The sequence below is a fragment of the Desmodus rotundus genome, chromosome 8 (genome assembly GCF_022682495.2).
Source record: "Desmodus rotundus isolate HL8 chromosome 8, HLdesRot8A.1, whole genome shotgun sequence".
Classification (NCBI taxonomy): domain Eukaryota; kingdom Metazoa; phylum Chordata; class Mammalia; order Chiroptera; family Phyllostomidae; genus Desmodus; species Desmodus rotundus.
This window is the reverse complement of record NC_071394.1, coordinates 89,698,411-89,712,274: the sequence shown is the minus strand read 5'-3', so window position 1 is coordinate 89,712,274 and position 13,864 is coordinate 89,698,411. Positions and strand designations below refer to the sequence as shown.

The following is a 13,864-nucleotide window of genomic DNA, read 5'->3' as shown; positions in this document are numbered from 1 at the left end:
GGCTAATTATAGAGCCGGGCCCAGGGTAGGTGCTAGAGAGCCATCCTTGTTGTTGCAACTACTTCTTTCCCTTTTAATTTTATAAAGGCAGGATGTGCACATAGCAGAACATTTCAAACTGTAAGGGTGTGTCTGACCCTAGCCCCAGGCTCCAGGCCCCCTTCTCGGAGGCACCCATTGCTCCCACTTCTGTCTGGAATCTTTGTAGATATCCCAGGCCCAGGCCGGGGTATGTCCTTCAACAGTGAGGATGTGGGTGAAGGGGAGAGCTGGTGGCCCACCACTCACCTGCCAAACCAGGACTCTGTACACGTATGTGGCCATGTGTCCCTTGTGGCCACAGAATGCCAGCGCTGGCATAGCATTCCTGCCCCCCAGGGTTACCTGTGGTCTCCTGCAGCCAAAACGTCCCCACTGCAAAAGACCTGTGACCATCCGGGACTCTGGTCGGCCTCCAGTGAGGGCTAAAGGGGCTGGGCCAAGAGACAAGTTGACTCAGGGCTGCACTGACCCTTGGCCAGTCAAGTAAAGACACTTGCTGACCTCCCTGTCCCCAAGGGATAATGTCCATCTCTGGGCCTGGGGCCTGGGAAGGTGAGGGTCTTGCCCTCAGAACCGGCCAGTCTGTGTGAGGAGACTGGACACGCAGACCTCCTGACACAACCAGCGCGGGTGTGTCAGTGTGCATGTGTCCGCCTCTCTGCATGTGCGGGGACGGGGCCCTCCGTTCTAATACCCTTGTTAAGGGGGCAGCAGTGTTGAGGGTGGGGAGTTTCCCTTCCCACTCTGTTCCCTGGCCATGTAGCTAGACTGGGTGTGGGCTGGATCCTTTCACTTCCCCAAATGTAATAATACCCCTGAGTGGGGGGTGGGGGGTGGGGCTCGGGGGTGGGGCCCATTCCTACACACACCAGGCAGACAAGTGTTCCCAGGCTAGGCTGCCAGGACTCCCTGGCCTTGGGGGACCAACTATGGGGGCGGGTTCTGAGTCTGGCTTGGCCCTGGGCCCGCCCTCATTGACCCCACACCCTCACCCCTGCAGCTGGACCTGCAACCCCAGGCCAAGGTGTTGATGTCTGTGCAGTATTTCCTGGAAGACGGAGGTAAGGCCTGCCCTACCTGGGCCGGGGATGTAGGTTCAGAGGCCAGAGCCAGGACAGAGGTTTAGAGAAGCAGCCCCCATCAACAGTCTGTCCAGGGCCTCCCTGGGAGGAACTGTGGGGGAGCGGTCCCTTTTGTGGCTGTGGCTGACCTCACCACTCCGTGCCCTCCAGATTGCAAGCAGTCTCTGCGGGGTGAAGACGAGGCCAAGTTCCCAACGATGAACCGCCGCGGAGCCATTAAACAGGCCAAGATCCACTACATCAAGAACCACGAGTTTATTGCCACCTTCTTTAGGCAGCCGACCTTCTGTTCTGTGTGCAAAGATTTTGTTTGGTGAGGGCTGGCTGCACCCGCTGGGGGGCCGGGTTAAGGGACGGCTATACCCAGTTCTTCCCCCACTAACCCTGCCGGGGGATTTGCCTTTCAGGGGTCTCAACAAGCAAGGCTACAAATGCAGGCGTAAGTGTCTCCACACTCCGGCTTGTACACAGTGTGTGTGCATGGGTGCCTAGCAGTGCCTGGGTGTGTTCACGGGAGAGCCCGTGTCCCTGTGTTGGGGCTGCACGCCTGGACAAAGACCGTGTGCTGGAGTGTGTGCGCGTGAGGTTTTCCACACCAGACAGCCTGTGTGTGTGATCACTGTGCCCTGTGAGTGTTGGAGCCAGTCCTGCGTGCCTCTGCCCACTCTTTGAGTTCAGTGACATCACACTGGTAGCCTGAAATAGGTCACAGTGGAGCATTCACAGGGAAGTCAGCCGGTGCTGCACATCAGGGCCTTTTCCCCCGGAGAGCCCGTCAGACCTTGGCCGGCACACCCCTGCTGCGTGTGTGCTTGTTAGCTACGGGTGCATCTGGGTGCACACATTTGGACATGTCTTTCTCCGTGAGGGGCAAATGCCAGGTGCGGGCTGGCAGTTATGAGCACAGGCTCCGGAGCCAGACTACCTGGGTTTGAATCCTGGCTCTCCCACTTCCTAGCTGTAGGGCTGTGGGCAAAGTTCCCTAACCCCTCTGTGCCTCAATTTTCTCATCTGTAAAATGGGGACAGTAGAGTCACTGTGGAGATCAAGTGGGGTGAAATATGTGAAGCTGTGTTGTAAGTGCGGCTGGCACATGGTAAGCGTTCTATCAATGTGTGAGAAGCCCTGTTGTTATGTACATCTGTGTGTATGCGTGTCTTTGAGCCAGGGTGCCCCTGTGTGTGTGTGCGCGTGCACGGGAGAGAGCCTGGGAGCTGTTTGCTGTGCTGGGACATAGGAGAGGGAAAGGGCGGGCTCTCTTGCCTCCACTTCTCTCACTGCAATACCCTACGCCCCTCGCTTCTGCCTCCCTTTGCCCCCACTCACCAGCACTCCCCTAGCCTAATCTCTGAGACCCACCAGATGGGCCTGTCCTCCCTGCCCCATCCTTCCCAGGCCCCTCCTTTGAGGGCTGGCAGGAGAAGAGAAAAATAAAGCTCTGGGCCTCAGGCCTCTGTGGGGTGAGGGTGTGGGTGGTTGGGAGAACGGTGGCTTTGTGTAGGGGGCTGGACTGGGCCAGCTCACAGACTCTGCCCTTCCTGGTGCCTTCCCATCCCCCTCCTGCGCCTCCTCAAGAATGCAACGCTGCCATCCATAAGAAATGCATCGACAAGATCATCGGCCGGTGCACGGGCACTGCAACCAACAGCCGGGACACCATAGTGAGGCTGGGTCTGGGGCACAGCCCTGGGGATCTGGGGGCTTGGCCAAGTGGGAGGGATTTGGGCTTTCCCTCCCGCTTCCCTGTGGGGCTCACCCTTCTTCCCCGTTTTTCTCAGTCCTTCCTTGGACCTCCATATTTCCCAGTCCCCAGTGGAGCTCTGTTGGCATCTTCCCATGCATGGGGTTCAGGGAGGGCTAGGGATTGAGGAGGGGGCTGGAGCTGCCCTGTGACCTTGACCTGTGACGCCCCCTCCCCCAGTTCCAGAAAGAACGGTTCAACATCGACATGCCGCACCGGTTCAAGGTTTACAACTACATGAGCCCCACCTTCTGCGACCACTGTGGCAGCCTGCTCTGGGGGCTGGTGAAGCAGGGATTGAAGTGTGAAGGTGCGTGCCACCCAGCTCCGGGGCTGGGTGGAGGTGCTGGGGAGGGGTGCTCCCAGCTGTGCCCACCCACCCGGCCCTCATAAACTCCACTCAACTGATGCTGCCTTTGCCCCCTCCCTGGGGACTTTTACATGGGGAGGCCTTGGGGAGCCCTCCCCACTGGCCCCACTGGCTCTGCCGTTTACCTGCTATGGGAGCACCGGACAGGAGGCCCCGCCTCTCTGAGCTCTGCATCCTCAAGTGTGATGTAGGGGTCAGCATGGAGTAGGACCCAGAGTTACTGCTGCCCCACAGCCTGTGTTCCCCAAGTGCACCTCACCCCTCCCCTCCCCACTCCACTGACAGAAGAGAAGCAAGTCTCTTGCAGGAAAAGGGGCTTGTCTAGGGTATCCCACACACCCTGTGAAGGGTTAGAATTAGGTCCCATATCTTCTGCTTTTTGTTTTTCTTCTTTAAATAATGAAAGATGTGAAGTGGTCGTGATGACTTCAGATACATTTGTTCTGAAGACAGAAAACCCAGCAGACCCCACAAAGCCCTCCTTTCTCCTATTCTCTCCTCCACCCTCCCTGCCCTTGATGGGGCCTGCTGGCTGTCCTGCCTGGGCATGGGCCCTCATGGGCCTGCTTCTCCCTCACCCCAGACTGCGGCATGAACGTGCACCATAAGTGCCAGAAGAAGGTTGCCAACCTCTGCGGTATCAACCAGAAGCTCTTGGCTGAGGCACTGAACCAAGTCAGCCAGGTGGGCAGCACCGTGGGAACCCGGGACACCGGGTTGTGGGGTTGGGGCAGTCAGGGCTCACTCCCACTCCTGGGGACCACAGTGGGGTGCTTTATACCCAAGACCCCACTTCTGGAAGATCCAGTTCAAGAATTAAGCAGGAGAGGGTGGTGGGTGTATTCCCATTAGAAATGAGTTGTTCTAACAGTTCCATATTGTGGGTGAAGCGGAGGTGGGGGTGCAAGGTGAAACACTTGGAACTAAAAGCCTTTGTGTGTGTGTGTGTGTGTGTGTGCGCATGCTTTTGTATGTGCTGGGTATGGTGGGGTTCCAGGGATAACATGAAATTTGAAGGTAAATCTAGAATCACTCATAAGTGAAGGCAACACAAAAATCTGTCAAGTGGTTGGGAACGTAGTGTCCAATTTACAAAACTTCTGTTTGTAGTGACTGCCTGCCAGACCACCCAGGCACCCCTGTGCCACTGGAAGAGTGTGTGTGTGTGTGTGTGTGTGTGTGTGTGCGTGCCCCGTAGCACTTGGGGGTCCCGAGCCTAGCCCGTGCTGCCCCCCATTGGTATCAAGGTTGAGTTACGATTGCTGGGTTCCTCCTCTGGGCTGGGAGTTCTGACCATGGTCTGACCGACCATCTGGCCCCCCAATCACCACTGCCTTCTCCAGAAACCCACCCGGAAGTCAGAGACGGAGGCTGCAGAGCCTGTTGGGATCTACCAGCATTTTGAGAAGAAGCCAGGGGTCTCTGGAGATGAAACAGGTAAAGCTGGGCCTATTTCCCCAGGAAAGCCCTTAATTCCCACCAGGGCCCAGGATGGGCCTGGCCTCCCTCCATGGTCAGGTGAGACCTGAAAGGAGGCTCCACCGTGGAGGAGGAGCCCCTTCCTCTCTGAGGCCTCTCACCCCAGCTCACCCCAGGCCCCAGGGGAGGGGGCTCTGCAGACAGAGGCCTGAGTCTGAAGCACTACCCCATCTCTCCAGCAGACAATGGGACCTACGGCAAGATCTGGGAGGGCAGCACCAGGTGCAACATTGAGAACTTTACCTTCCACAAGGTCCTGGGCAAAGGCAGCTTCGGGAAGGTGAGGGGCCATGTGGCCCTGAGGCAGCCCAAGGGACCTGGCTGGGTGGGGCTGTGGCGCCCTGGCCTGGCCTGTGGCCCGGGGCCTCTCCTGCTCAGCACCCCACTCACCCCTCAGGTGCTGCTTGCAGAGCTGAAGGGCAAAAAGCAGTTCTTTGCTATCAAGGCCCTCAAGAAGGACGTGGTTCTGATCGACGACGATGTGGAGTGCACCATGGTGGAGAAGCGGGTGCTGGCACTCGCCTGGGAGAATCCCTTTCTCACCCACCTCTACTGCACCTTCCAGACCAAGGTGTCTGACCCTCCCACTGTCAGCGCCCCAGGAGCTACAGCTCCCCTAGCCTCCCACTCCAGACTGTGTCTTCCACTCAGGTCACTTAAGGCAGGGCTGTGTCCCCCTCCTCATAACTCCCCAGGGCGGGGCTGTGTCTCCTCCTCTTACGTCCCCCAGGGCAGAGTTGTTCCCCACTGCAGCGGTCCTCCCGTTCTGTGCCTCTGCTCACCACCCTCCCCACCCCAGGATCACCTGTTCTTCGTGATGGAGTTCCTCAACGGGGGTGACCTGATGTACCACATCCAGGACAAAGGCCGCTTCGAGCTGTACCGCGCCATGTATGTGAGGGTCCTGTTGGGAGGAGCCCACTACCGGTCTGCCCTCCATTTTTCCTCTCCCTGGAAAAGCTTTCCTGAGCTGGAACTGGGGTTGGAGGGATGGGGGTGGCTGGGGCTGCCCCCACCGTATGGGAAGCCTGGTGGTGGGTGAGCTGTGGCTGGGTGCACAGCACAGACATGTCGGGTTCTGTCCCTTCCTTGGGCCTCAGTCAGGGCAGCCCCACACATGGTGATCTGCAGAACACGGGACCCTGGTGTGTGACCCCCAGACTAGCATGCACCCCCAAACTGTGTGTGCGTGTGTACACACATACGTGTATCACTATAAATGCATATACTCTTGTGACAGAAAATTGTCTTATTTGGAGCTTTTCCTTCATAATTTTCCTTTCTGCCTTGGCTGCTAGCCTCCCCTAGCCTGACACAAGATGTACTTGATCAGGCCCAGGTGGTCCGTGGAGTTATTTGCAGCATTTCCTGCCCCTGGAGGTGGGGATGCGGGACCTGGGAGAAGCAAGGGCCTATCGGCAGGAACTCCAGAACACTTTCACTTTGTCTCTCTCTCTCTCACATCCAGGTTTTATGCTGCTGAGATCATCTGTGGACTACAGTTTCTACACAGCAAAGGGATCATTTACAGGTACAGGTGGTGGGGAGTTGGGTTTGGAGGAGCTTTCAGGAAGGGAAGCTCCAACGCCATCATAGCCTCTGAAATGCTCTGAGAGGCACCCAGCCCAACTCTCACCCCATGTCCGCTTGGAGTCAGTGTTTAGTCGGGCATTTGCCTAACCCTCCTACTCCATTGCTAGAATTCCTGGTGGCCCCTCAGCTGAGGCTGGCACAGCTCCAGGAACTGGGAACTCACTGCCTATGCTTGGCGCCGTTGGTGTGAGCGCAGCACCGATTTTTGCAGCACTGATTGGTACGGTGTCGTCCTTCCTCAGTACAATCAGTCCCACTCTGAAGCCCCATCTGCGCACTCTCAGCTTCCACCAATAGGAACTGGTCCCCTAAAACTCCCACCCAGTAAGTGACAGTCCCATCTGACAGTATTACGGTGCACTCATCAAAAACGCTGAGGCCATGTCCTATGTCCTGAAATGGGATGATGCCACGATGGGTGGTCAAGTGGAAAACCAACCCATGGGACAGTATATATTAAATATTAAGGTGCATGCTTTAAAAGATGAGGTGCAATGCATATTGAACTGTGCTTGTCCATACCTAGAATCACTCTAGGGAAGGCCTGGCCATCGAGGTTCGTGGAAGGTGGACTTTGCATATGCTGTTTGCCCTTTTCTAGTGCTTGTTACGGTGTATGTAATTTACCTACTCCAACAACCCACTACATAAAAATAGACACGGCCCTTACCCTCATGGAGTTACACAAACTTGAACTGACGGCCACTTCCACTGCTGACCAGCTAGGTGACCCTGGGCAATTGACATCACCTCTCTGAGTCTCATTTTGGGTTCTGGAAAGTTGGACGGTGTATGTCCAGCATATGACACACAGTAGGTGGCTTGCAGGAAGCACCTGTTTTGGAGCCTCCTTCCCTCCTGCTTCCTTTTGCTCCTCCCCTTGTCCCCTTGGGAAGAGTAATAGGCTTACAGGGCTGAAAATGGGGACTGGGGGACAGGGTGGACTTGACCCCTGCTGACCCCCTTTCCTACCCTTTCCCCTCAGGGATCTGAAGCTGGATAACGTGATGCTGGACCAGAATGGCCACATCAAGATTGCCGACTTTGGGATGTGCAAAGAGAACATATTTGGGGAGAAGCAGGCCAGTACCTTCTGCGGCACCCCTGACTACATTGCTCCCGAGGTGAGCTCCCACCTGCCCCACCTCCAGCCCAGTCAGACACGCATCTTAACAGGGTGGAGCCAGGAAGGCTTCCCTGGGCAGTGATGTCTGCGCCAAGCCAGGAGGGCGAGGAGGACTGGCCAGGGCTTGCGCTCCGGGATCCCTCTCAGCTCTGGCACCTCCTGCCCCAGATCCTGCAGGGTCTGAAGTACTCGTTTTCTGTGGACTGGTGGTCCTTCGGAGTCCTTCTCTATGAGATGCTCATTGGGCAGTCCCCCTTCCACGGTGATGATGAGGACGAACTCTTCGAGTCCATCCGTGTGGACACACCGCATTATCCCCGCTGGATCACCAAGGAGTCCAAGGATATCCTGGAAAAGGTGGGAGGCCCCGGGCTAGGCTGGCTAGGGGCAGAACTGGTAAATATGAGGTCTGGGACGGCAGCCTCACTGATGCTCCAGTCCTAACATGTTGGGGTATTGCTCTCTCGCCACGTTCTCGGGAGGTCCTGTCTGAGTACCCTGCACCGAATTGGCCTGGTGTGGTGATTTGATTATGAGCTTAGGCCAGGAGACAGACCTGAGGCTAAACGCTGAGCTGAGTCTGTCTCCTTATCTGCATAATGGAGCTATGAAAACTGGAGTTGCTGGGAAGAAAACATAAATAAGCCTAGGTTTGTGCCAGGCAGATAGCAAATACTCAATAAACAGCTATGGTTTTTACTCAAGTCCCAGCAGCCCCTACCCACAACCTGCTGTCTCCGGGAACCTGGGAGCACAGCGGGCCAGAGAAGATCCCTCAGCCCCAGTGGCCCTGGGCTGCACCACTGGGCTGGGCCAGGCCTCCAGGATGCCCTGGGTCTGCTTGGGGGTTTGCTGAGGCTCTGATTTCCTACAGCCCTTGGGTGCTAACCAGGGCCCCTGCTGGGTTGCAGCTGCTTGAAAGGGATCCAACCAAGAGGCTGGGAGTGACTGGGAACATCAAAATCCACCCCTTCTTCAAGACCATTAACTGGACTCTGCTGGAGAAACGTCAGGTGGAGCCGCCCTTCAGGCCCAAAGTGGTATGTGATCCAACGTTAGTAGGGCCACCCACTCAGTGTTGTGGCCTCCACTGCCTTTAGGGTGGGCACCACCTCTGCCTGCCTCTCTCCCACATCACTGACATGCTTTCTCCTCTCCCTTCTTTCAGCAAACCTGCTTCCCTGATCTCCCTGGCACGATCAGTCACAGCCTCTGCCCTGATAGTCTCACCCTCTCTCTCCTCAGTCATTCAGTGAACACTGGGAACTGTGGATCCAGCTACCCCTTAACCTACATTTTTTTAGCACCTGCTATATGCAGGGGACTGCTTTGGGAATCAGAATTTAAGGCCTCTCTCCCTTCATCCATCCAGTCCATTTTCCAATAAATGTTGGAAATGCTGAGTGCCCGCTGGGTACAGAGCACTGTGCTGAGCTGCTCAGCACAATCGGAAGCCCAATCCCAGAGCTGGAGGAACCCCAGCTCAACAGAGATAAGAAACTTGAACATGGATACTCACTCACAAGGCCACACGCGATCAGTTGTCATCAGGCAGGTCTATCAGCAGGAGCCCAGAACCATAGAACGCGGTGCATCTGAGAGGAAGTGGGGCATGGGCCAGGCTGGGAGCATCTGGGAGGTTTGTCCAGGTAGAGCAGGGATGGTTCGCACGAAGGCCCAGAATCCAGAGAGGCCGCCAACCGGCCGACAGGAGAGGAGAGCAGAGGCAGGTTGGGGCCAGAATTGGGAGCATCGCGAATACCTCAGAAGTTGGACTTTATGGCTGTTCTCTGTTCACAGTTCCTCCTTCCCACTCCTTTTCTGTCCTCTGTTTCCCCTCCTCCATCACGACACACTGTCCCTCTGAGCAGCCTGTGTGCTTAGAAGTCACAGAGCACTTTTCTTGCACTAGGGACCTCCAACTCGATGCCTCTTGGGCTGGGTGTGCCACTTCAGGCCAGACCGGCTGTAGGAGAATCACGCAGCCTGCTCTCAGTCTCAGTTATGGTAGAAGGAATTGATTTCTCTGCCCTAAGAAACATAAGGCAGGAGTGGTGATCACTCGCAGCCTGTTAGTGGGAAGGGGTGGGGCCTGTGGCAAGCGGCCCAAGGGCACTTTAGCACCAGGAGAGGACAGGCCAGGAAATGAGCCCAAGGCTGCTTTGCTCTGCCTATTTTCAAAAGAAGCCAGAAATCTGGGTTTTTATGTCAAATTGCCCAATTTTAAAATATTGGCTCATATGCCATTAAAAACCACTGCTAGTCAAAATTACGTACTTGCCAGCTCAGTCTGGCCTGGGGGCCACCCCTTGAGCTCTCCACTACCTTCTCACTGTGCCCTCAGAAGCAGAGCTGCCAGCTTCTCCTCTGAACAGCCCAGTAGTAACTGGTTTAGGCTTTGCAGGCCAGAGGTTCTCAAAGAAGCCATAGCATACATCAATCACTGGGTGTGGTCGTGTACTAATAAAACTTTATTTATGGATGCTGAAATGTGAATTTCATGTAATTTTCATGTCACGGAATAGTATTCTCCTTTTGATTTTTTTTCTAAATATTGAAAAATGTAAGAGCCATTCCTAGTGTATGGGAGTAACAAAAACAGATGGTGGGTGGGTTTGGCCCATGGGCCTGCTCACCTTTCCTAATCCAGGCTCAGAGCTCCCTGCTGGCTTCCCTCATCCCCTTGGAAAAACAGCATCCACCTTCTGGCTGGGCTCCTGTCAGGCTGTGGGGAAGACTCCCTTTTCCGGTCTTACTAAGGACAGTTCTGGCCTGGCCTAGCCTAACAGAGACTCCTGAGGTGGTTGGGAGCCTGGGGAGGTGCCCCTTGGGTCCTGCTCACCCATTTCTACCCTGTGCCCACAGAAGTCCCCTGGAGACTACAGCAACTTTGACCAGGAGTTCCTGAATGAGAAGGCACGCCTCTCCTACAGCGACAAGAACCTTATCGACTCCATGGACCAGACAGCATTCGCTGGCTTCTCTTTCGTGAATCCCAAATTTGAGAGGCTGCTGGAAAAGTGAGGTTCCCAGATGTGCCCCCCAACCCATCGCAGCCAAGGAGCCTGGGTCAGCCAGCATGGCGCGCCCGCCCAGCCCAGACAGGGCAGCCTCGGCCACCCTGCATGAGCACCCGCCTGCCCCCTGCGATAAGCAACAGTGTGACTGTCGTGATTGCTGCTGCTGCCCGCCCCCGTCACCCCCAGGAGGGGCCTCGGCTCCTGTCTGACGGGGCTCTTCATGGTACTTCCTCTGTGAACTGAGTGTGAATTTGCTTTTCCTCTGCCCTCAGAGGGAGACTGTAAATCCTGTGTTTCATTACTTGAATGTAGTTATCTATTGAAAAAATGTATTATATATATATGCATATATATGTACACACACACACATAGATATAACAGGCTGTATATATTGCTCGTAGAGGAAAAAACATGGGGGACTGGTAATGTGTTGATCTTTTAAAATATATGTATATGACAAGAAAAAAAAGGAGCACAAGCTGTGTGAACCACCAGGTTCTTTTATTTGTGTATCGAAATAAATGCCAAATGGTACCAACCTGGCTGTCGGGACGTGTTTGTCCCAGGAAGCTGGTGGCAGCTGTGTCCTGGAAGCTGACTGAGCTGTGAGCTGCAGGCACAGACCCCTGCGCTTTCATGCAAATGTGTTTGTATTTATGGGTTTCCTCTCGCTCTAGGGCCCTGGGTTTTTCTGGGTAGCTTACAGAGTCCGGAGGCTCTGTGGGGTAGTGAGAGGAGGTGGTTCCCGCTGCAGACAGTCTGTCTCAGCGGAGTGAGGGGCCAGTCTGGAAAAAGCAGAGAGGTGACGACCTGGCCAGAAGGCATGAGCTAAGGCCTAGAGGCTGGCCCAGGCTGGGAATAAAGTAGGGAGGAGAAAGTTAACCACAGCTCAGGCTTTGGGGAGAGCTGGATTCAAATTGCAGAGTGGCCAAAAGACATGCTCATGTCAATTATTTTAAGCCTCAGTTTCCTCATCTGTAAAATGGGGAGAAGGCAAGTTAATGCTAGCTGTAACTCCCATCTCATTACGATCTGTCCCTGTCCTTGCCACAGAAGAGTCTGTGTCTGAGTTCCAGAATCTACTTCTCAGGAGCCCTTGCCTACTTGTAGAAGGGGAGGGGAACAGAGTAGGAGAAAAAGGTGAGGAAGTGCTAAGTGGCAGGGTCCAGGTTGACAGCCATGCTCCAGTGTGCCCTGAGCTGTGCAGACCTCCCTCCCCCCCACTTCAGTGTCTCCCCCTCTCCTGCTTCCTATTTCTTCCTCTTCACCTCTCTCCCTTTGGCTCCCTCTTTCTGTCTCTGGGGCACAGGCCTTGTGGCAGTGCCCACCCTCCACCCCCTCTGGTCCAGCTCTTAGCCCTTTGTCCTTAGAGGTGGGTGAGGTGCCTTAGAGCCTGATTGGCAGGTCCTGGCAGCCAGTCAGATGACTCCCCACTTTTCCTGGCTGAGGTGTAAGTTTCTACAGCTGGAGAGAAGCAGGCTACAGTGCGGCTGGTGACAGCCAGGGGAGGGGACGGTGGGGATAAGGGAGCCAAACTCTGCCCAAAGGCCAAATGTCTACCCCCCCTCTCCACCCTCTGCCCTCTCAGGAAACATCAGTTGAATCCCTGCTCTGCATAGAGCAGTGCAAACCCCAGGGAAGACAGACAGCATGGCATGGGCTGTGCTGGGGGATGCTGGGGCTGTGGGAGCCAAGAGGAGGTGCCAGGGGACCCCTGTCCTCTTCCTGTGCTGCAACACACACAAGCCCCCAAGGCCCCCAACCCCACAGAGGCTGTCCGGAGTGAGCTCAGAACAAAAATACGGTGAGTGTTTGAATTCAGAGCCTCTCACCACCCTCCTTGCCCCTCCAAGGCAGAGCTTTGCACAAAGAGCTCCAGTTTTCTCCCATGAGGAATCAGAGAATAAGTAGTTTAGCAGCTAGAGACAGTGGAGGGTGGTGGGAAGATCGTGGTGCCTAGAATCAGGAGCTTGGGGTTTGAGTTTCATTCTGACACCCACCCACTGTGGAACCTTCATGAGTTTCTTCATAGGGCCTCAGTTTCCTCATCTGTAAAATGGGATAATTAATCACTGCTTCCTTGTGAAGCGCTCAGTTCTGGGGAGCCCCTTAAGGACTGACGCTGGGTACCCTATGGTTCTAGTCAAAGCCCAGGAAAGGACAGAGGCTGTGACTGAGGGGCCCACTTAGAGCAGCCTGGGATGTGGAAGCAGCTGATGGAGACCCAGACAAACTGCCTGGGAGGCAGGCCTGTTCCTAGAGTTGGACAGGCGCCAGGCCTGACCCAGCTGCCTCAGGAAATGCTTCTCGTGGCTTGGCCCAGAGCCACACTTTCACTGGGATCTGGGGGTCTGGAAACAGGCAGGCTGCCCCACCCCGCCTGCCAAGTAGGTGTGTGAACGGAGAAGTCAGCTTGGCCCAGTGCAGGGCTGGTGGGCGCAGCACACCCCATCTGAAATGTGTGCCGGGCCTCGTGCGCAGTGCTGGGCAGAGTAACAGGGATGTGCCCACTAGGCCAGCTTCTACGCAGCAGGTCTCAGCGGCGACAGTTCGTGGGAACCCGCTGCCAGGATGCCCAGGTCTAATAAAATGGGGATCTCTGGAGAGGGCCAGGGGTCAGTACTTTTAAAGCTCTGAGGAGGGTCTGACCTGCATCAGGATAGGGGGCCTGTTGGGTGAGATCCGGGAATCTGCATTTTCCCCAGTTATCTAGATGACTCCAGGAAATCCTGCCTGGAAGGCAAAATTACCATGCAGGCCCTGTGTTCTGCACGACCTGGCCCTGGAGGGCCCCTGCCCGAACACCAACTACTTAGTAAAAAATTGGTGAGGGGGAAAGAGAGGCCACCGCCTGGGTCGGGCTGCAGCTCCCTCTGGTGGTGGTCAGACGCAGACCCGGGAGGACCCGCTTTGCACAGGTATGACGCTAGGTTCTTAACTCACCTGTCCCCAGGGAAATTGCTGGAGGCCATTTTGCAGACTCAGAGACACGAAGGTTACACATCTAGACAGCTCCCCTAAAATTTAAGAGTCTCTCTGGGATAATCCATATCTTAACCCCCTTCTCTGGCATTCACCCAACATTACAGTCACATTTCCTCAACTTATTCTTCCTTAAGATGTGAACAGAGGGCGGAGGGTAGAAAGGGACAAAATGGTAATGGAAAAAAATACAATAAAGATTAAATAAAAAAAGATGTGAATAACTGATATGAGCTGGGAGGTCCCTGTTTTCTGCAGGTTTTAATAGCAGGAAATAAGGGGGTGTGCAGCATTTGCCGGGTGGGGGGCTGGCGGGGGGCAATAGTGGGCTTCAGGACTTCCAACTGATGCCCTTAGCCTCATTCCAGCAGGCTGGGGGTTTACACCTCTGCTGCCCACCATGCCCCGCCTCCTCCTCCTCGTCCCCCT

General features: G+C 55.4%; 1 protein-coding gene across 4 annotated transcripts in view; it reads left to right on the top strand.

Moving 5' to 3' along the window:
- PRKCD (protein kinase C delta) overlaps nt 1-10,985 on the top strand; it is a 30,459-nt gene extending 19,474 nt beyond the window's left edge. For 3 of the 4 annotated variants that reach the window (XM_053930000.2, XM_053929999.2, XM_045192304.2), the window contains 15 exons: nt 1,043-1,103; nt 1,275-1,437; nt 1,532-1,563; nt 2,700-2,785; nt 3,046-3,175; nt 3,819-3,919; nt 4,579-4,672; nt 4,894-4,994; nt 5,112-5,285; nt 5,514-5,605; nt 6,183-6,245; nt 7,293-7,431; nt 7,602-7,790; nt 8,345-8,473; nt 10,299-10,985. In XM_053930000.2, the coding sequence (XP_053785975.1) occupies nt 1,043-1,103; nt 1,275-1,437; nt 1,532-1,563; nt 2,700-2,785; nt 3,046-3,175; nt 3,819-3,919; nt 4,579-4,672; nt 4,894-4,994; nt 5,112-5,285; nt 5,514-5,605; nt 6,183-6,245; nt 7,293-7,431; nt 7,602-7,790; nt 8,345-8,473; nt 10,299-10,457 (1,713 nt within the window). In that variant the 3' untranslated portion in view covers nt 10,458-10,985. The remainder of the gene's footprint in view (nt 1-1,042; nt 1,104-1,274; nt 1,438-1,531; nt 1,564-2,699; nt 2,786-3,045; nt 3,176-3,818; nt 3,920-4,578; nt 4,673-4,893; nt 4,995-5,111; nt 5,286-5,513; nt 5,606-6,182; nt 6,246-7,292; nt 7,432-7,601; nt 7,791-8,344; nt 8,474-10,298) is intronic. The other variant, XM_024556636.4, reaches the window with a different exon arrangement.
- The last annotated feature ends 2,879 nt before the right edge of the window (nt 10,986-13,864 follow it).